The 20,017-nt window shown below is 40.0% G+C and overlaps 1 protein-coding gene across 1 annotated transcript in view; it reads left to right on the forward strand.

The window, feature by feature from the left end:
- LOC124256167 overlaps window positions 1–19,613 on the forward strand; it is a 45,792-nt gene extending 26,179 nt beyond the window's left edge. The window contains exons 2-4 of the mRNA XM_046690125.1: window positions 10,535–10,682; window positions 13,474–13,614; window positions 17,548–19,613. Of these exons, the coding sequence (XP_046546081.1) occupies window positions 10,535–10,682; window positions 13,474–13,614; window positions 17,548–17,686 (428 nt within the window). The 3' untranslated portion in view covers window positions 17,687–19,613. The remainder of the gene's footprint in view (window positions 1–10,534; window positions 10,683–13,473; window positions 13,615–17,547) is intronic.
- Window positions 19,614–20,017: the final 404 nt, after the last annotated feature.

Genomic DNA, 20,017 nt, shown 5'->3' on the forward strand with positions numbered 1-20,017 from the left:
CGTCAGATTTGCATGTATTGTCAGCTTCCCATGATAGTTGCATTTCAGGATGGCAATCAAAACAGCAACATTGTCGGCGACGAGAGTAGATCGATACCAGCATGCGCTTGTTGTCGGTTCTAGCATGTGTTAACAATACTAGACAAAGTAAAAGCGAACATTGAGATGTACGATCGACTGATACGACATTATAGCCTTGTGTTGTTATCACTTCATGCACACTGTTTGTAACTTGTGTTTGCTGATGTCGATTTAAACGACGGTGTGTTTGTACATCAATTGAATAAGGACGTAGAATGTTGCAATAAATGTTATACGATAAGTTCTGGTGAGATATGTTAAAGTACAACGAAACTAAAGACTTTAAAGTCTCTGTCAAAAAAAACGTCGATATTCATGTACTTTAGTTATATCCTAACGTTGTTTGCACTTTAGGAAATGTGTTTTTTCGTTCAACACAATCTACATGCTTAGCAGTGAACGTGTTTAGCATTTTGTTAAATTCATAAACGGAGCAAATACTTTGTGGCTAAGATTTTTAGTTCATAAATTCGAAAGGTTAACACGACAGTATATGTCTACTGTCCTTAACTTGTCATCACTAATAAAGATCCGGGTTAGAATATTGGTCTTCAGTCTTGTCGTAAGAGGCGACAAACGGGATCGGGTGGTCAGGCTCGCTGACTTAATAATAATAATACGGGTACTTATATTGCGCAATACTCCATACCACAAAGGGGGCATGCTCAAAGCGCGCACAAATGTTTAAAAACAAACACATCAAAAGTCACATGAATCAGTATTGTAGAAGATAGTCGTAAATATGAGCTTGGAGAGAGTTACTGTTTGTATCGACTGAAAAGGTGTGTTTTGAGGTTACGATTGAACACTTGAAGGGATGGAGCTGTACGTACGTAGTTTAAGTGGAAGTGAGTTCCATAGTACGGTTGCGACTGAAGCAAAAGAGTGGGCACCAAAATGTCTTGAGGTTGAATGATGGAGGATCCAGCAGGTGTTGGTTACTGGATCTGAGGGCACGAGCAGGAGTGTATGGTGTGAGAAGATCACACAGGTATGGGGGAGCCGTGAAGTTAACACACTGGTAAGCGAGAGTGAGTACCTTGAAATCAATTCTTTCATGGATCCGTAACCAGTGTAAGGAATCAAGAATGAACTGTACGGCACAGGACGGCTTAGAACGGGTAACAAGACGGGCAGCTTTATTTTGGAGAGATTGTAGGCGCTTTATCTGGGTTTTGGAGGCACGTGTAAGCAGACTGTTGCAATAGTCCAATTGTGACAGAATGAAGGAGCGAACAAGCAGAGCGGTGGTGTCTTGGGTCAGTTGGTGGCGAATGCTGCTAGCCAAGTAGACTCCCAGATTTTTCACAACAGTGGAGGGGACACTTTTTCAACCTAGCAGGTGGACCAAACAGTATTGTCTCTGTTTTACTGTCGTTCATTTTCAGCATATTTGCTGTCATCCAGGACTTGACGTCACTGAGGCACAACTCCATGTTGTGTATGGTGGAGGCTTGGTTAGTCTCTGACAGATCCAATTTATCAAGCAATTGCGAATCATCAGCATAGAAGTGGCTAATTGCCCGGTACTGTGCTATAAGGTGACCCAAGGTTTTGGTATACATCGTGAAGAGGACTGGTCCCAACACGGAGCCCTGGAGTCCACCGCATTTGAGTACTGAGGGAGATGATCGGAGCTCACCAATTTGTACAGACTGAGTCCTGTCAGACAAGTATGAGAGGCACCAGTTCAGAACAGTTCCAGAGATACCAAATTCAGTATGCAGTCGATCCATTAACCTGTCATGGTCAATGGTATCAAATGCAGACGAAAGGTCCAGCATACCAAGCATGGCAATGTTATTATAGTCGACAGCACTAATGATCTTGTCCAACACACAATTCAAAGCTGTTTCTGTACTGTGTGATACTCTGTACGCAGATTGATGCTTTTCCATTAACTGAAATTTGTTAAGGTGTCGAGTTAACTGGTGTTTCACAACTTTCTCCAGCACTTTTGACAAAAAAGATAAGTTAGAAACCGGTCGGTAGTTGGAATACTGTTCAGAATCTAGTGAGGGCTTCTTTATAAGGGGCTTTATCATGGCGGTTTTGAAGCAGGAGGGAAAGATGCCAGTGTCAAGAATTTCAGGAAGAACTTGGTGGGTACAGGATCAAGGTGACAACATGTTATCTTGGAGGACATAATGATCTTTCTAATATCAGCATCACAGACACACAGGATCAAAAGACACTAGCGGCTGACCAGTAAATTCCTTAGACGAGATACAGCTCCAAGAGAGTGACGTAACTTGGCAATTTTCTCCATGAAGTATGTATTGAAGCCCTCGGCAGTGGTTTGAAGGTCGCCTTGTGGTAAAGTCACGTCATTTGTTTTCCTAAGAGCTTAAACAACGTGGAAAACAGATGTTTAGGGTTTTGAGAGTGTGCCTCGATCTCGCTGTGTAAATGTTCTGATCTAGCCTTTTTGATACACTTGGTGACATGGTTCCGTGCAGCAGAATATAGCTGACGATTAATCACTAACCTGGACGTGCGCCAGCGACGTTCAGCTATACGCTTTTCCCTTGGTTGACACATGTCATCGGTTCCCAATTGCGTAGATCGATACTCATGATGTTGATCACTGGATTGCCTGGTCCAGACTCGATTATTTACAGACAGCCGCCATATAGCTGAAATATTGCTGCGTGCGGCGTAAAACTAAACTCCCTAACTCATCACTTATAAGGAGCTAGTTATCACTGGTAATCACCAGTACTATAGGCTACATCTTCTATAAGATAGCTGTGACACCAGTTATGTACAAAGTTGAATTTTTTTTTTAATACAATTGAACTTGTGTTTTTCCTCACACTACAAACATTGAAGCATTACAGCATTAATGTGGGATGAGAACCAAAACGTTTTGAACGTTTGAAATTTCGAAACATGCATTACTATCATCGAGGTTTGGCCATATGCTTATTTCAATATGGAAACTCTGACGAGGCGATCCACTTGCTTGTAGGATGTCAGGCATGCATGGGGATACAAGTGTTACAACCGGTTTATTTCAAAGGAATTTCATTCTTCTATTTTATCTTCTGGTAAATCGTAGGCTGAGAAATATTGATTGCCAATAGTTGATATTCGCTGATGTTTCCTTTTGTATTTTCCTTTCATTTTCATGCCAGAATAACCAAAGGCGATTGTTTTTGTTGCTAGTGTTTTTCGGATTGTGTCTATACTTCTACCTGGCTTTGTTTGTGCACTGTCAATATAAAAAGCTGTTTTATAGACATAGGTTTGTTGTGTAAATATACCTGATTTTCACCATATCAACCAATGATCAACAACACAGGATAGGCAACACGGAGCAGCTGCATAGTCACTAAAGGCGAATATGGTCGCCCATGGTTCAGTGGATGTCTGTGAAAGCAGCATTGCCCCGTTATTCAGTGCATGCCCCGCTATTCAGTGCCTGTCGGTGACGTCCGCGTTGTCCGTAAGGCAGTGTTTTTCGAGGAAGGGCACGTTGCTCGTTATGCAGTGCATTTCGATGAATGCGTCGTCTCTTGTAAGTCAGTGTACGTCGAGGAAGAGCACGTTGTTCGTTACGCTGTGCGTGTCGATGAAGTTGTCGTCTCCTGTAAGTCAGTGGACGTCGAGATAGGCCGTTTGACCGGAAGTCAGTGCATATCGGCGAAGGCCGCGTTGCACTGTAGGTAGTGCATGCCCCCGAATGCCGCTTTTATGATGCGATATCCTCGCGATCCCACCAGCTTGTCCTCTCGAATCTCCAATCACAATTGGTGCCTGTCAGAATGTTTTAGTTTGTTAAAGGTGCACGTAGTACAACACGTGGTCGCCAAGAAACCAGATTAGCTGTATCAAGACCATGTCTAATGTTCTTACCAGTAAATTGAACTTTGGTGGCCTGGTGCAAGTGAACCGCGATGCGATCGGCCGTTTAGAGTCGATTTCTCAAAGTCTGGTTTCCGATTAATCATCATGGTCTTGTTTGAGTATACCATTAAAATGTTGTGCCTGCAAAACAACATCTTCCAAACAGTGTGCGAAATAGCCAGTGGCCAGTAAAAATCCAGTCGGGACTGTAAATCTCCACAGTCATTGGCCCGACTCGCTAGTGAATTTTCATGGGGTCATTTTGTAAATATATCGCTCTCTCCGACTTGTTAAGTTATAATACACTTTTAAATCATGCAAGATTATGGCCTGATAAAAATTTCATCATATTAGCAGTTTAATGATGACTCATTTAAGTTGTTTGAGCATAAACAAAATGTTTCAGAAATTCAGACATGTGTTTTCTTATTTGTTTTTGATGGTATTTTACCTTTTAGTAATCTTTTGCTTAGTGTCTACATTAAAATTTCCGGCTAGTGAATTATTTTGTGGGCTAGTAACTTACAGGCGTAGTAAGCCCGACTGGTTAGGAAAATTTGGAAACTATTTCGCAAACTGCTACAAGCAGTCTACAAGCAGACACATTGAACATACGTTGCCTGTTGAGAGTTTGAAGCAGTCCGGTAACCCTCAGATGTCCACAACGTCGTTGACGAGGCATTCCCGATCTAAACACAAATAATACATCTCAACAAGAGTACAGGATTGATGCTATAAATGATGAAAATGGCTCAGAGTGATTTGACGACATTTGCAGTATAAACAAAGACCAACAATGCACACACACAGATTACATGGTAGACGTAACAGTTCTCGGGGGCTTTGGGATTGGGCCCTATCTCTATCATTGTTCAGAACTGATCTTTCTTTGGACGATAGAACATAACATTTACGTTTCAAGATTCCTACTTTGTTTAGAGAGCACAGCTATCTTTCATTTATACATATTGCATACACAAGTTTGTTGTGAAACTCCCATTCACGTTAATGTTTTGTTTGTTTGCGTGCTTGTTTGTTCGTTCTTTCGTTCCTCCGTTCGTTCGTTCGTTTGTTCGTTTGTTTAAAGCCGCAAGTGCCCATGTATATAGCGGCGGTCTGTAAATAATCGAGTCTGGACCAGACAATCCAGTGATCAACAAATATGAGCACTCGTCTAGGTCAATCACCCCATCCTGTTACGTTTATGACACGATGTACTTTCGTTAGGTCTAGGTTTTGCGAGGCCACGGTTGACCCGATTTACTGGGCAGTGGCACGTCCCTTAGACACGCCAGAAGCCTGTGATAGCGGGTTCCAATCCCGCTTCGCCACAATAATGGTTCTGGGTTTGTCAGCACCAACTCTGTGCTCAAGCGTTTAACCAAAGCGGTAAACGTGCAAGACCTGCCTCACTTCGGGATTTCATCCTCATTTAATCAGACATAGCGAAATATGACTGTTAAAATCGGCGTTAAACCCGTATCACTCACTAGCGTTAGTTGATTTAAAAACACTTTATTTTAGTATGTAGTACGGGCAGTGGGGTAGCCTAGTGGTTAAAGCGTTCGCTCGACAGTAACAGGATTCTGACACCTATCCTTCTTACCCTGTGTTACATGCATCCCCTACAACCCATGCTTGGAACCTGGTGGTGAATAAGGGTTACATTTGGTCAGCTTTAACCTATGCTTGTAGCTTAAGGGTTACATTTGGTCAGCATTAACCTATGCTTGTAGCTTAGGGTTACATTTGGTCAGCATTAACCTATGCTTGTAGCTTAAGGGTTACATTTGGTCAGCATTAACCTATGCTTGTAGCTTAAGGGTTACATTTGGTCAGCATTAACTTATGCTTGTAGCTTAAGGGTTACATTTGGTCAGCATTAACCTATGCTTGAAGCTTAAGGGTTACAGTTTGGTCAGCATTAACCTATGCTTGTAGCTTAAGGGTTACATTTGGTCAGCATTAACCTATGCTTGTAGCTTAAGGGTGACATTTGGTCAGCATTAACCTATGCTTGTAGCTTAAGGGTTACATTTGGTCAGCATTAACCTATGCTTGAAGCTTAAGGGTTACATTTGGTCAGCATTAACCTATGCTTGAAGCTTAAGGGTTACATTTGGTCAGCATTAACCTATCCTTGTAGCTTAAGGGTGACATTTGGTCAGCATCAACCTATGCTTGTAGCTTAAGGGTTACATTTGGTCAGCATTAACCTATCCTTGTAGCTTAAGGGTGACATTTGGTCAGCATCAACCTATGCTTGTAGCTTAAGGGTTACATTTGGTCAGCATTAACCTATGCTTGTAGCTTAAGGGTTACATTTGGTCAGCATTAACCTATGCTTGGAACTTAAGGGTTACATTTGGTCAGCATTAACCTATCCTTGTAGCTTAAGGGTTACATTTGGTCAGCATTAACCTATCCTTGGAACTTAAGGGTTACATTTGGTCAGCATTAACCTATGCTTGTCACCCTGTGGCGGACAGGGGCGGTGGTGTAGCCTAATGGTTAAAGCGTTCGCTCGACACGCCGAACACCTGGGTTCGATTCCCACATGGGTACAATGTGTGAAGCCCATTCTGGTGTCCCCCGCCATGATATTGCTGGACTATTGGTAAAAGTGGCATAAAATCATACTCACTCGCTAGTATGCAATACCACACCAAATAGAAAATTGTTTGACCCGGTTGAAGATGTTTAGACCCATAATCGATTTTTCTCGTTGAACTTGAAGTTGACGTTTCAAATTTCATGGAAGCAACTACTATAAAAGTCACATTTCATACACTATTAAAAAGTGTGGTTATTCATGATATCGCAGCTAAAATTGTTTTGAAATATGCTGTATGGCATGTCATTACTGTCGTACTAAGACTATAAATACAATGGCTTCAATCTATAACACGTTGCCTAGTGACTGACATATCGTTTACACCTGGGTGTGACGTCGGTAACAACATGAAGATAACGTCCTCCACCAGCAATGCTGTCAAAATAAACAACACATATCGATCATTTAACAGAAAAGGAAACCATCACTCCATCAAACATCAATGCATATCCAAATCGACAGTTCCAGAAGCTGGAGAAAGTTTTAAACGTTATTAGTTCATATTTTAACGATCAGCATTTAATTCAGTGTTTAATTGCCCACATGACCTACAGTAAATGCAAAGAAATCAAATACATTGAAAGTCCTAAGATAAATGTCTCGTGGCTATAAAATATTCTTGTATCATTCCACAGTTTGGAAATTATCGGATGGTTCCTCATTCAGTCAAAAGTACCTTAGTTTTAAAGTGGACAGAACATTTACTTTCGCATGCAGCCAACATGTGCGTGCGTCTGCGTGTGTGTGTGTGTGTGTGTGTGTGTGTGTGTGTGTGTGTGTGTGTGTGTGTGTGTGTGTGCGTGCGCACGTAGAAGCAAGAGTATATCCAACCTTCGTAATCTGCCTAAACAGATTATATTAAGCATCAAGCCAACACTATTAATCCATTAGCACTTAGTCTTGCAGTTATTACTGGTACACTGTATTGTCTCTATCCTGCATAGTATACGTATGTGTTTATATAAAGTATGGAAACTGAGAGCCAACACTACTAATCCATAACCACTTAGCATTGCAGTTATTACTGGTGCACAGTATTGTCTCTACCCTGCATAGTATACGTATGTGTTTATATAAAGTATGGAAACTGACCCAATACTATAAACCCAAAGCACTTAGCCCTTCAGTTATCACTGGTACACAGTAAGGCTCGTCATCATTTATAACCAACACTTTATAAATGCATTTTGTTGTCCATATAATATTTATTACAAATGTGTATAGCTGTGCCTGCTCTGCAGCTATATTCTCACTCATTTATTACATGATATCACCAAGAAAGTATGTATCATGGGCCCAAGGCCTCTTTATTGAATAAATCTGTCTTTCTGTCAAAGGCAATACAGCGATCAAAATAGATGAACGGATCACTGAAAACTGATATTGACACCAGGTGTTCGCCAAAACTGAGGATGTTGACGCAGCCCCTGAGCGATAGAAAAACAACTGATTGTATAGAGCGTTGATTAACGGATATTTGTCATGTGATCCATTATCTGAAATTTCCCCTGACATCGTCCTTGTACACGATTGGTTCACGTGTACAATGGCATATGTACTTAGCGTTGTTTAATTAGCCACCAGCAGGTTGAACATGTTTCCCATGGGCCAATATTGTATTACTAACCCTGTGATTGATGTATCAACATGGGAAAACGCTTGTCACTTTAATCGCAGCTCAGTAAACAACTCGACATGCACTGACGAGCAACAGCAAGTAAAAGGGTATAAAACGTTATTATAAATGGTCACCGCAACTAACTAACTTTATGTCCACAGAAAATTTATTATATTTATTATTAATTTAACTCGCCTTTTCCAAGCTGGATATCCTGCTCAAAACGCTCAATCTGATCAGTATTACCCCGAATAATCCAAGCTGCATGTTAGGCGCTAGAAGGTTAATAGTCGCACTGGGTACCCATTTTCTGCTGGGTGAACAGAGGCAAATTTGAACAAACTCACTTGCCTAAGGTGAGACCACATGTGTCACATGTGCTTCGATGCGGGGCAGGACTGAAGTCCTAGAAACTCTCAGGAGTCAAGCTGTGACACAGTCACCAAGCCAAGACTCTTCGTGCCCAACGTTGCTTAATTTCAACTGAATTGTGACCTGAGCCCTAAGCACACAACAACACACCACCACCACACACCACAACAACAACAAGTATAAATCCAGTATCGAATCCATCACCATCGAGTAACCATTCCTGGTTTGTTTTAGCACTATCAGCACAGTGTTTAGTTAACATTGCTCGTCAAAATACTTCGGTAGCACTCACCATTGTGCCATGTGCCTGAAGAGTGAAGCATATTTACAAACCTGATCAAAGCAGTATTAAATAATATTCCCGAAATATCGCGACGAGTTCTAAATAATGGTAAGGGCCAGACAAAGCAGTTTAAGCTTGAGAAACCTCCATCTAAACACAGGAAGAAACAGTTAGAGCTTGAGGAACAACTATCTGGACATGATGAAGAAACAGTAAAAGCTTGAGAATTCACCATCTAGACATGATGAAGAGACAGTTGAAGCTTGAGGAACCACCATCTGGACATGATGAAGAAACAGTTGAAGCTTGAGGAACCACCATCTAGACATGATGAAAAAACAGTTGAAGCTTGAGGAACCACCATCTAGACATGATGAAAAAACAGTTGAAGCTTGAGGAACCACCTTCTAGACATGATGAAAAAACAGTTGAAGCTTGAGGAACCACCTTCTAGACATGATGAAGAAACAGTTGAAGCTTGAGGAACCACCTTCTAAACATGATGAAGAAACAGTTGAAGCTTGAGGAACCACCATCTAGACATGATGAAGAAACAGTTGAAGCTTGAGATACCACCATCTAGACATGATGAAGAAACAGTTGAAGCTTGAGGAACCACCTTCTAGACATGATGAAAAAACAGTTGAAGCTTGAGGAACCACCATCTAGACATGATGAAGAAACAGTTGAAGCTTGAGGAACCACCATCTAGACATGATGAAGAAACAGTTGAAGCTTGAGGAACCACCATCTAGACATGATGAAAAAACAGTTGAAGCTTGAGAAACCACCTTCTAGACATGATGAAGAAACAGTTGAAGCTTGAGGAACCACCATCTAAACATGATGAAGAAACAGTTGAAGCTTGAGGAACCACCATCTAAACATGATGAAGAAACAGTTGAAGCTTGAGGAACCACCATCTAGACATGATGAAGAAACAGTTGAAGCTTGAGGAACCACCATCTAAACATGATGAAGAAACAGTTGAAGCTTGAGGAACCACCATCTAGACATGATGAAGAAACAGTTGAAGCTTGAGGAACCACCATCTAAACATGATGAAGAAACAGTTGAAGCTTGAGGAACCACCATCTAGACATGATGAAGAAACAGTTGAAGCTTGAGGAACCACCATCTAGACATGATGAAAAAACAGTTGAAGCTTGAGGAACCACCATCTAGACATGATGAAGAAACAGTTGAAGCTTGAGGAACCACCATCTAAACATGATGAAGAAACAGTTGAAGCTTGAGGAACCACCATCTAGACATGATGAAGAAACAGTTGAAGCTTGAGGAACCACCATCTAGACATGATGAAAAAACAGTTGAAGCTTGAGGAACCAATCTCTAAACATGATGAAGAAACAGTTGAAGCTTGAGGAACCACCATCTAAACATGATGAAGAAACAGTTGAAGCTTGAGGAACCACCATCTAAACATGATGAAGAAACAGTTGAAGCTTGAGGAACCACCATCTAAACATGATGAAGAAACAGTTGAAGCTTGAGGAACCACCATCTGGACATGGCGTCCAGTTACGTTAATGAGACGATGTAATTTCGTTAGCAGTTAGCAGCTATCATTTAAGACTCACATTATATATTAAAATGTATGCCAAAAAAGCTTTTTATGAAGGCGTTTAGGAGGAAGCAGCGCTTGAAATCTGCTGTCTAGTTTTAACATACTGATGTGTTTTAATTGTGTTGGCAGATGTGGTTTGGGGAAAGCAGTGTCTGAAGAACCAGCAGCTTGGAGACGTTACAGGGAACACCTATCAGTGCGAGGATGCAACAAAACCAGAGTGTTGTGAAAAGGACAGCTCTTTTACATGTTGCGAGCCAGCTGCCACCAGGAATTTGTAAGTATTTCGTTTACGTATTGAAGACATGATCAACAAATAAACAAACATATGTAATATATCCTTTGCCCATTTCATAAAGACGATGGGGTAACCCATGGCAAAGGCCTTCGCTCGTGACGCTGAAAGTTTGGATTTGATTCCTGAAAATGATACATTGAGTAAATCCAATTTCAGGCATGATATTTGTGGCATAAGCATACTCACTCATGTGGTCTTCCCTTTTCCACTTTTAGATCACGTGAAAGTTTCTTAAAATCATTTTTTGTGGCATTCAGTATGTTCTGCAATTCATATACAAAAGCAAGGACCACAAAGATGAATTCATTGTATATTTGTAAGTGCATTGGAGTTGAAACAGAGCTCTGAATAATACGGTACCAAATGCACTTTGTAAATGTACCATTACTTTGTCATTATCTTTATTTTCTATGTCTGTATCTCACGTTAAAATTCTCGCTTATTCGGAATGGTGACAAAACCGGCCATACGTTTCGGTCCAAAAACAATCCAGTTTACATGGATTCCATTGTATTTTATATAATAACCCTCCATTTCAATGCATTTTGTCCAGTTGACCTTCAGACTAATTGTCCCATTTACCCTTAACTAACGGCAAGTTCAAGCCATTACCGTCTGTAAACCTTTTACCCTTATGTTGCTGAAAGAGATACAAGTCATCTGTGGCAGTGTCTGAGTTGCAGATAGGGGTTGTTTTTACTGACCAACACAAACAGCAGCTTACGGAAATGTGGACTTCGGGGGGGAGGATTAAGTGTTCAAAGCCGGCCTCAGTCACAGCAGCCTGTACAACTATGGAATATGGGTGTGAGAAAGATTCAACTGTTCAAGGCCACCTTCAGTCACAGCAGCCTGTGCAACTATGGAATATGGGTGTGAGAAAGATTCAACTGTTCAAAGCCACCCTCAGTCACAGCAGCCTGTGCAACTATGGAATATGGGTGTGAGAAAGATTCAACTGTTCAAGGCCACCGTCAGTCACAGCAGCCTGTGCAACTATGGAATATTGGTGTGAGAAATACTGACCTCTCAATAGTGAGTGAGTGAGTTCAGTTTTACGCCGCATTTAGCAATATTCCAGCAATATCCACCAGACACCAGAAAAAAACTTCACACATTGTACCCATGTGACGAGCGAACGCTTTAACCACTGGGCTACCCCACCGCCCCGATCTGCAAATAACCCTCAGATATGATATCTCTTCAAATCCCATACTGTTGTGGACATAGCATTCCTAGCTGTGAGTGGAGAACATTTCTGGAGCATGAAATTACGAATTTTTGCACTGCATTGATTTATCCTTCTTCTAAACCCAGAGATGGGATCAAAGGTGTTGGTCCCAGTGATGAACTCAAACGTCCTTTCATCTTTAGACTGCACTTCGTCCTTCAGTAAAGATCCTGCAGATTACGATTACTATCTTTCTGCCACCTCAGACATATCAAGAATGTTGATTTTGACGAGTGATGTTTGTCAGTGCTACCCACAGAAATCTCAAATGTTCATCTTTGTCTATCCTATTTTCCAAAACAGCGAGGGTGGTGGAAACGTTCTGAGTTCTGAGGAGGGTGTATAGTACACCCTTAAGAGTTTGTACATATCAAGTACAATACTGTTCATCATTACAGGCTGCATTTGAACCCAATACACAATCGGGCACCATTTGCCTACTGGTATCAAAGTGACGAGGTAATCTTTGTTATAGAAATGGAAAAAGTATCGCCAGGTTAAAGGGCTGATTCCAACTCCCATCAATGCGGCAATGGTGTGAACTTCAGGGACTATGCTCATTCCGTTCCCACATTTAAAAGGTGGACAACTGAGTTCAAGAGGAGAACCTCGGAGATGATCAGGAAAACCTTCAACTGCCACCATTATTGAAACTGTAAAACATAAATGATTTTATTACGGGTTCAAGACAACTCACCAGTACACTGGACATGAATTGAGAACATTTTGAGGCTGAAATTGGATATGTCTTCCAAGATTTCAGACAACCATTATTGAAACTGTAAAATATAAATGATGCTATTGCGGGTGATAGACAACAGGCCAGTATACTAGCCATCTCGCATACGTTGAGAACATTCTGAGGTTCTAATTGGATATGTCCAAGTCTTCTCACTCTTAAATGGAAATGTCCCAGGTTCAACATCTCTTATCAGCAGACCCAGCTGATTTTTGGCAAAGATCAGTCAAAGACTGAAAAACTTTCAAAGCAAAACTTTCTTCTATATTTGAAGGCAAAATCCGATCCATCGGTTCCAAAGGAATCTCGATGGCGCGTTGTTCCACCCGAATGGCTTACCTGTCCACAAGACTGCCATGGTTATAATGCATGAGTGTGACTCTGAACTCATCAAACATCCTCCCTGTTCACCAGAGATTGCAAAGTCGTCACAGAGGGAGGAATTCCACCTTTTCCCAAACTTGAAGAAAGATCTGTCTGGCTAGCGTTGTGCAAATGGTAATGACATCATTTCGGGTGTGAAATACCTGTTTACACCACCAGCAGGAAACCGTCTCCTTTAGTGGGATTCACTCACTATTGAGAAGTGCTTGAACCTCATAGATAACGCTGAGAAATAATAAGTAACATATTCCATCAACGCAGCTCATCATAGGTTCAGATCTAGACCTTTTCGGACACCTTTCGAACCACACCCTCCTCTCCTTTATAGCTTAAAGCTCTCCTTTATAGCTTAAAAGCAGGCGTAGAGATTGGATAATTTCTTATCATCTGCAAAACTTTTCGTTGTTGTTCAACAGAATAGAACAAGTGCAGCTGTGGGGCATCGTCAGCGCCATCGCCATCATCATCGGCGTCCTCCTTTTCTGCCTATGCAAGGACGTCAACTACTGCGCATCTGACAAGACGGTCAAGGAGAAGGTGCAAGAGGTATTATGCAGGTAAGTCACGGGCATCATATGGACACATTGTAAAGACACGTATGTTTATGTAACCTGTGGTATGCTGGTATGTACTAGGTATGTGACATATATAATGGGGGCGATGGAGTTTTTATTTGTTCCTCACACCGTAAACCCGGGTTCGATTTTCCACATGAGTACAGTTTGTGAAGGATATTTCTGATATTCGTCGTCTAGATTCTACTGAAAACCCTCATCATTCTCTCACTCACAGGTATAATGTTCAAATTAACTGGTAAAATGTAGGTACGTGACAGATTATAATGTTGATGTACCTAGTGGGACATACTGTTGTCATTATTCTGGTATGTTAGCTCGTTACATGCATAATGTTTACGTTATTGGGGTATGTAGGCACGTAACAGGCATAATGTTTACGTTATTAGGGTATGTAGGTACGTAACAGGAATAATGTTTACGTTATTGAGGTATGTAGGTACGTAACAGGCATAATCTTTACGTTATTGAGGCATGTAGGTACGTAACAGGCATAATCTTTACGTTATTGAGGCATGTAGGTACGTAACAGGCATAATGTTTAAGTTATTGGGGTATGTAGGTACGTAACAGGCATAATGTTTACGCTATTGGGGTATGTAGGTACGTAACAGGCATAATGTTTACGTTATTGGTGTATGTAGGTACGTAACAGGCATAATGTTTACGCTATTGGGGTATGTAGGTACGTAACAGGCATAATGTTTACGTTATTAGGGTATGTAGGTACGTAACAGGCATAATGTTTACGTTATTGGGGTATGTATGTACGTAGCAGGCATAATGTTTATGTTATTGGGGTATGTAGGTACGTAACAGGCATAATGTTTTTGTTATTGGGGTATGTAGGTACGTAATAGGCATAATGTTTATGTAATTGGGGTATGTAGGTACGTAACAGGCATAGTGTTCATGTTATTGAGGTATGTAGGTACGTAATAGGCATAATGTTTACGTTATTGGGGTATGTAGGTACGTAACAGGCATAATGTTTACGTTATTGGGTATGTAGGTACGTAACAGGCATAATGTTTATGTTATTTTGGGGTATGTAGGTACGTAACAGGCATAATACTGTCATTATTGTGGGATGTTTATAAGATGTTTTGTTGATGGTTGTAATTAGGTACATGATGGGTATAATCTTGATGCTACAGTTAACTGTAGGTGTTGGTTACATAGTCGGTATGTACGTGTCACATATATATTGTCGATGATACAGGTGACATGTTGGTGTTACAGTTACGACATAGGTATGATATAGCTGTTGTATCCGATGTGTGGTTGTTACACCCACTTGGTGTTACATGTAGGATGCATGAAGGCTACATGTATGATACTGTTCAACATAATTTCTCAGATCAGTCAGCATACATAGTAATAAGCTGTGAGATTACTTAAAGCTTCATAAAAAGCACAACTCACTCACTCACTCACTCACTCACTCACTCACTCATTATGTTTTAGGGAGCCCTCTCGATGCGGGATAATCAGATGTGTAATAATGTGTTGCGAGGGGCGCAGTGATCATATTAAAGATTCGCTGGATAACATATTGAATTACGATTGGTTTGATCTTAAAGTGAAAAGGACACATGAAGATCCGGGTTAGAACTGGTCTTCAGTAACCCGTGCTTGTCATAAGAGGTGACTAACGGGATCGGGTGGTCAGGCTCGCTGACTTGGTTGACACATGTCATCGTATCCCAAATGCGTAGATCGATGCTCATGTTGTTGGTCATTGTCTGGTCCTGACTCGTGTATTCACAGACAGCCGTCATTTACCTGGAATATTGTTGAGTGCCTTTAAGCAAGTATTTGTTAGCAGAGTTGACAGGTGACAACCACAGGCGCAAACCCTTTGCTCGTTTATCATCATAGTTGATATCTGATATTATATATATGTGTATGTATGTTTGTATGTGTGTGTGTATGTATGTATGTATGTGTGTGTGTGTGTGTGTGTGTATGTATGTATGTATGTATGTATGTATGTATGTATGTATGTATGTATGTATGTATGTATGTATGTATGTATGTATGTATGTATGTGTATGTATGTATGTATGTATGTATGTATGTATGTATGTATGTATGTATGTATGTATGTATGTATGTATGTATGTGTATATGTATGTATATATATATATATATAAGAAGAAGTTTCTGAAATAACCACACGACACGGATCTTCTCCAACATGTTTCACTTTTATCTTCATGTTTACATTTACATTTTACCATGGACTCAAATTATTCTGAAATTCCATTTTTGGACATCATGGTAAAACTATGTGGACGTAATCTAGAAACAGATATATATTATAAACCTACAGATACTAAACAATACCTTCATTTTTCATCTTGCCACCCGAGTCATATAAAGAGAAGCATTCCCTATAACTTAGCAAGACGTATCTGCATGATTGTGTCACAAATACCGACAAGGAACATACGACTTGCAGAACTAAAATCATATCTACAGTCCCGTGGATACCCAGTTCTTCTTGGAAGATGGAATAAAAAGAGCAATAAACATAGACAGAAGGACACTGTTGAAAGTTCGTGATAAACAAATAAATAACACTGTCAATCTGGCCTATGTTTCAACGCACAACCCCAAGAATCCGGAACTTTTTCATATCATAAGACAAAATGTTCCAATTTTAAATGCTGATATGAAAATGAATCGAATTATGGCTAATGTAACAATGATAAAGAGTAAACGCCAAAGCCGTAACTTAAAACACATATTGACACGTGCCACATTCGACTCATGTATTAAACCTACAGAATTCAGTGTCTCAAAATGTAAACGGGGAAATTGTGGAACTTGTGAATATATACTTGAAACTTCATGTATAAAGTTCAAAAACAGGAAACAATTATTTCATGTACGCTCTAACATGGACTGCTCCGCAAAACATATTATTTATGTTATTATATGCCAAGGGTGTCATGAAGAATACATTGGACAAACGGAGTGCTTGAGGGACAGAATGCGCGTCCATAAACAACAGATTAAGGACCCCAAAACAAGGTGCATCCCCTTAAGCGCTCACATTGACAAATGCGCAGCAGGAAAGGAAATAAAATTTAAAATATTCCCTTTCTATAAAATGAATACTGCTGACGCCATGCAGCGTAAAGCTAAAGAAAACTTTTTCATCAAAGAATTGTGTCCATCGTTAAATAGGTAACGCAATGTGTCTGAATTATACTTGTTTTCATTGTGCTACTAGTACTGTCAATATAAAGCCGCCAATGTGACGTCATGGCAACGCCGCGTCACAACATTTGTATACAGTTGCATTGTGACGTCATGACAAATTGACGTCATAACATAATCCGTTTAACTGTAATCACTTCTCCCTGAAGATAAAAGTGAAACATGTTGGAGAAGATCCGTGTCGTGTGATTATTTCAGAAACTTCTTCTTATATATGTACTACTGTACGCTCGGTATTCTCATCACTTTCTTTATATATATATATATATATATATATATATATATATATATATATATATATATATATATATATATATATATATATATATATATATATATATATATATATATATATATATATATGTATGGATGGATGTATTGAAAGATTTATTTAAACATTTACCTATTCATATATTTGTTGTTTTTTTAAGTCACTCCTTTTCATGAAGCACTGAGAGAAGATTATTTCTGATAATGAGTTAAACCTATTCCACTCAAAGAAGCTGAACCTATTCCGTTCTAGATTTTGAAATGGCTCGTTGTTTCAGATCGGCAATGAACCACCTCCGATTTCTAACAGATTTATTTCCATCCTAACATGACTAAACTCGGGTGACAACCACTGGTGCAACCCTTTCGCTTGTGTATCATCATCTTTGATATTTGGTCTTAAATCTGCATTTTCAGGCGTAACAACAAACTGGATGATGCAAGTAAATGCGACAGCGAATACGACGACATCAACACCGGTCCGTCAACGTCACCGGTCATCAGTCTATCCTCCAGCGATCCTTCAACAAGGCCGACAACTGTCGAGAAGATGTAACCCATCACAACACACGCAAACCAAGGGGGATAACTCGTGTAAATAGTAATGGTGACGCGGACCTTTTGTAAATCAAACACTTGGCCTTAGGATTAACAAGACTGGTGAAGAGGAAGGGTTAAAATAAAGAATTTGGTGCTCTATATACTGATGGAAACAAATAAAAGAAACACATGAAATTACAAGTACTCCTATATCTATTCCCTTATTTCAACCCTCAGTGCAAGACAAAGCAAAAAACCCTGGAAATGAATACGGGAACTCCTGTACCTGCATCTGTTCCTTTATTTGTTTCTATCAGTGTATTTTCGGCTGAAAACAACCATTTTGTAATGGAAATTTATCGTTCAGGAACAGGAAAGACAAAAGTGGCAACGTCACAGGGTGCCAACTCGCGTATGGTGTACCGGATGCCGACCGCTAATAAGTGGTGTTCAGGTGCATGAAATGATTATGTGGTATTCATCTGCCATGTCTTCAGAAGTGAATTTTATTTTCCGTCTCTTTTTCTTGCAAAGAGTGACAAATCAATAACATATTTAGCCCAACGATTATCTGCACCTTCTCATACATTCTATATAAAAAATATCCCATCTAATTTGCTCGTACAAGCTGATTCACTGATATGACTGAAGAGTTCTCAAAATGGATGCCAAGACAGGTTAAGAGGCATGAAGGGATGCCTAAAAGGGAGAGGTTGGCGCCCTCATAACATGGACATGGTGTATGGATTGTGGGCCAAACTGGGATACCTTATATTTTTTTACGACTGTGAAACATACGTTCCGGTACGGTTCGAGGAAGTCACGTGTATTTTGGTTGTGAACATTGGATGATTCTTAAATTGTTCCTGCGCTCTAGATAATCGAAGAAAATATCAGCGCTATTGTACTTCATGAATAACGCATTTGGGTCGTGATAACTGTCAGTAATCTTGGTGGCATTTGATACCATCGCTGACAAGAGCCAGGTGAAAATCCGTGAACCCAGTCTAGCAGACACACCACGGTGGAGCTGATGTTGATCCCAGCTCCAGACATTTTTTATACGGGAATCTCTCCCTCGGACAAGAGGTGCCACCAAGACAGAGAGCTTGAACAAAGTATGGAAAATGAGTCACGTGCCGGAAATGACGTAACAATAATGCATAGTACTAACTGTTGACATCGATTCTCGTCCTACTATTGAGGCGCCATCATGACAGAGAGCTTGCGCAAAGTGTGGAGATTGTGCCACGTGCCGGAAATGACGTAGCAATAATGCATAACACGAACTGTTAACATCGACTCGCGCCTTACTGATCAGGCGCCATCATGACAGAGAACATGCGCAAAGTGTGGAGATTGTGTCACGTGCCGGAAATGATGTAACAATAATGTATAACACTGTTGACACCGACTCGCGCCTTACTAATGTTGTATATCCTATTGTTTACTTCAGTGTTCTGGGACATGACCTCGACTTTACTTACACGCATACCGTACTATTGTTGGCTGGTGAACATACCCCTTAATAATTGAACAAGTCAAATAAATGTTAAATGTTCAAATAATGGTTATATTATTATTCCAACCACAGAAATATCAATATATGTGATCAGATTCCACGTGAAATTATACATGAGCTTCGATCTTTCATTGAAGTGTTATTTCTTTAACAAATTTTATCTATAATCTTCTACTCAGTGAGATCGTCTTACAGATTACGCATTTCTAATGTTTGACAAAAGGCAGATTATCCTGTTGCCTAGAGCGTCATGTTCTTATTCTTCTATAGAACTGCACTAATTAGTTTGCTGGAAAAGCAATTAATGTTAGAATGACAGGAACTCCAGAGTCTGTTTGGTGTTTGTATTCACTTTGTATATAGAACGTCTTCATGTTTTCATGTTTGATTGTATCCTTATATAAACTCATGTTCTGACGTTTGTTTCATTTTTCGTTTTTTTTTTCATTTGAAGACGCACGGGCAAGAATACATAGTTGTGTTGGGATGAAAACAAAACAGAATGCCTAATTTTAGTTTGTACTTGTTATTTAAATATGATTAAAACGTTAAATGTTGATTGTTGACATGCTGACATGAGAGCTTAAATACTACTGAACTGTTTACATCGTCTTCACATTTGTAAAATTCAACCACGCTAGTTGTTTCAACCCCTAGGATTTTAAATTGCCTTCAACTCACGTCCGCGCCGGTTACAATTCAAGATGGTGCCTAACTAATAGCTGAGACATTCATTCCTCCAATTCATTCAATCATTCATTCATTCATTCATTCATTCATTTAAAGTCAATCGTTTACATGGAAAAGATTAGGGTAACCGGACAA

The sequence above is a fragment of the Haliotis rubra genome, unplaced genomic scaffold, assembly GCF_003918875.1.
Source record: "Haliotis rubra isolate DU_JTF1 unplaced genomic scaffold, ASM391887v1 Scf62, whole genome shotgun sequence".
Lineage (NCBI taxonomy): Eukaryota > Metazoa > Mollusca > Gastropoda > Lepetellida > Haliotidae > Haliotis > Haliotis rubra.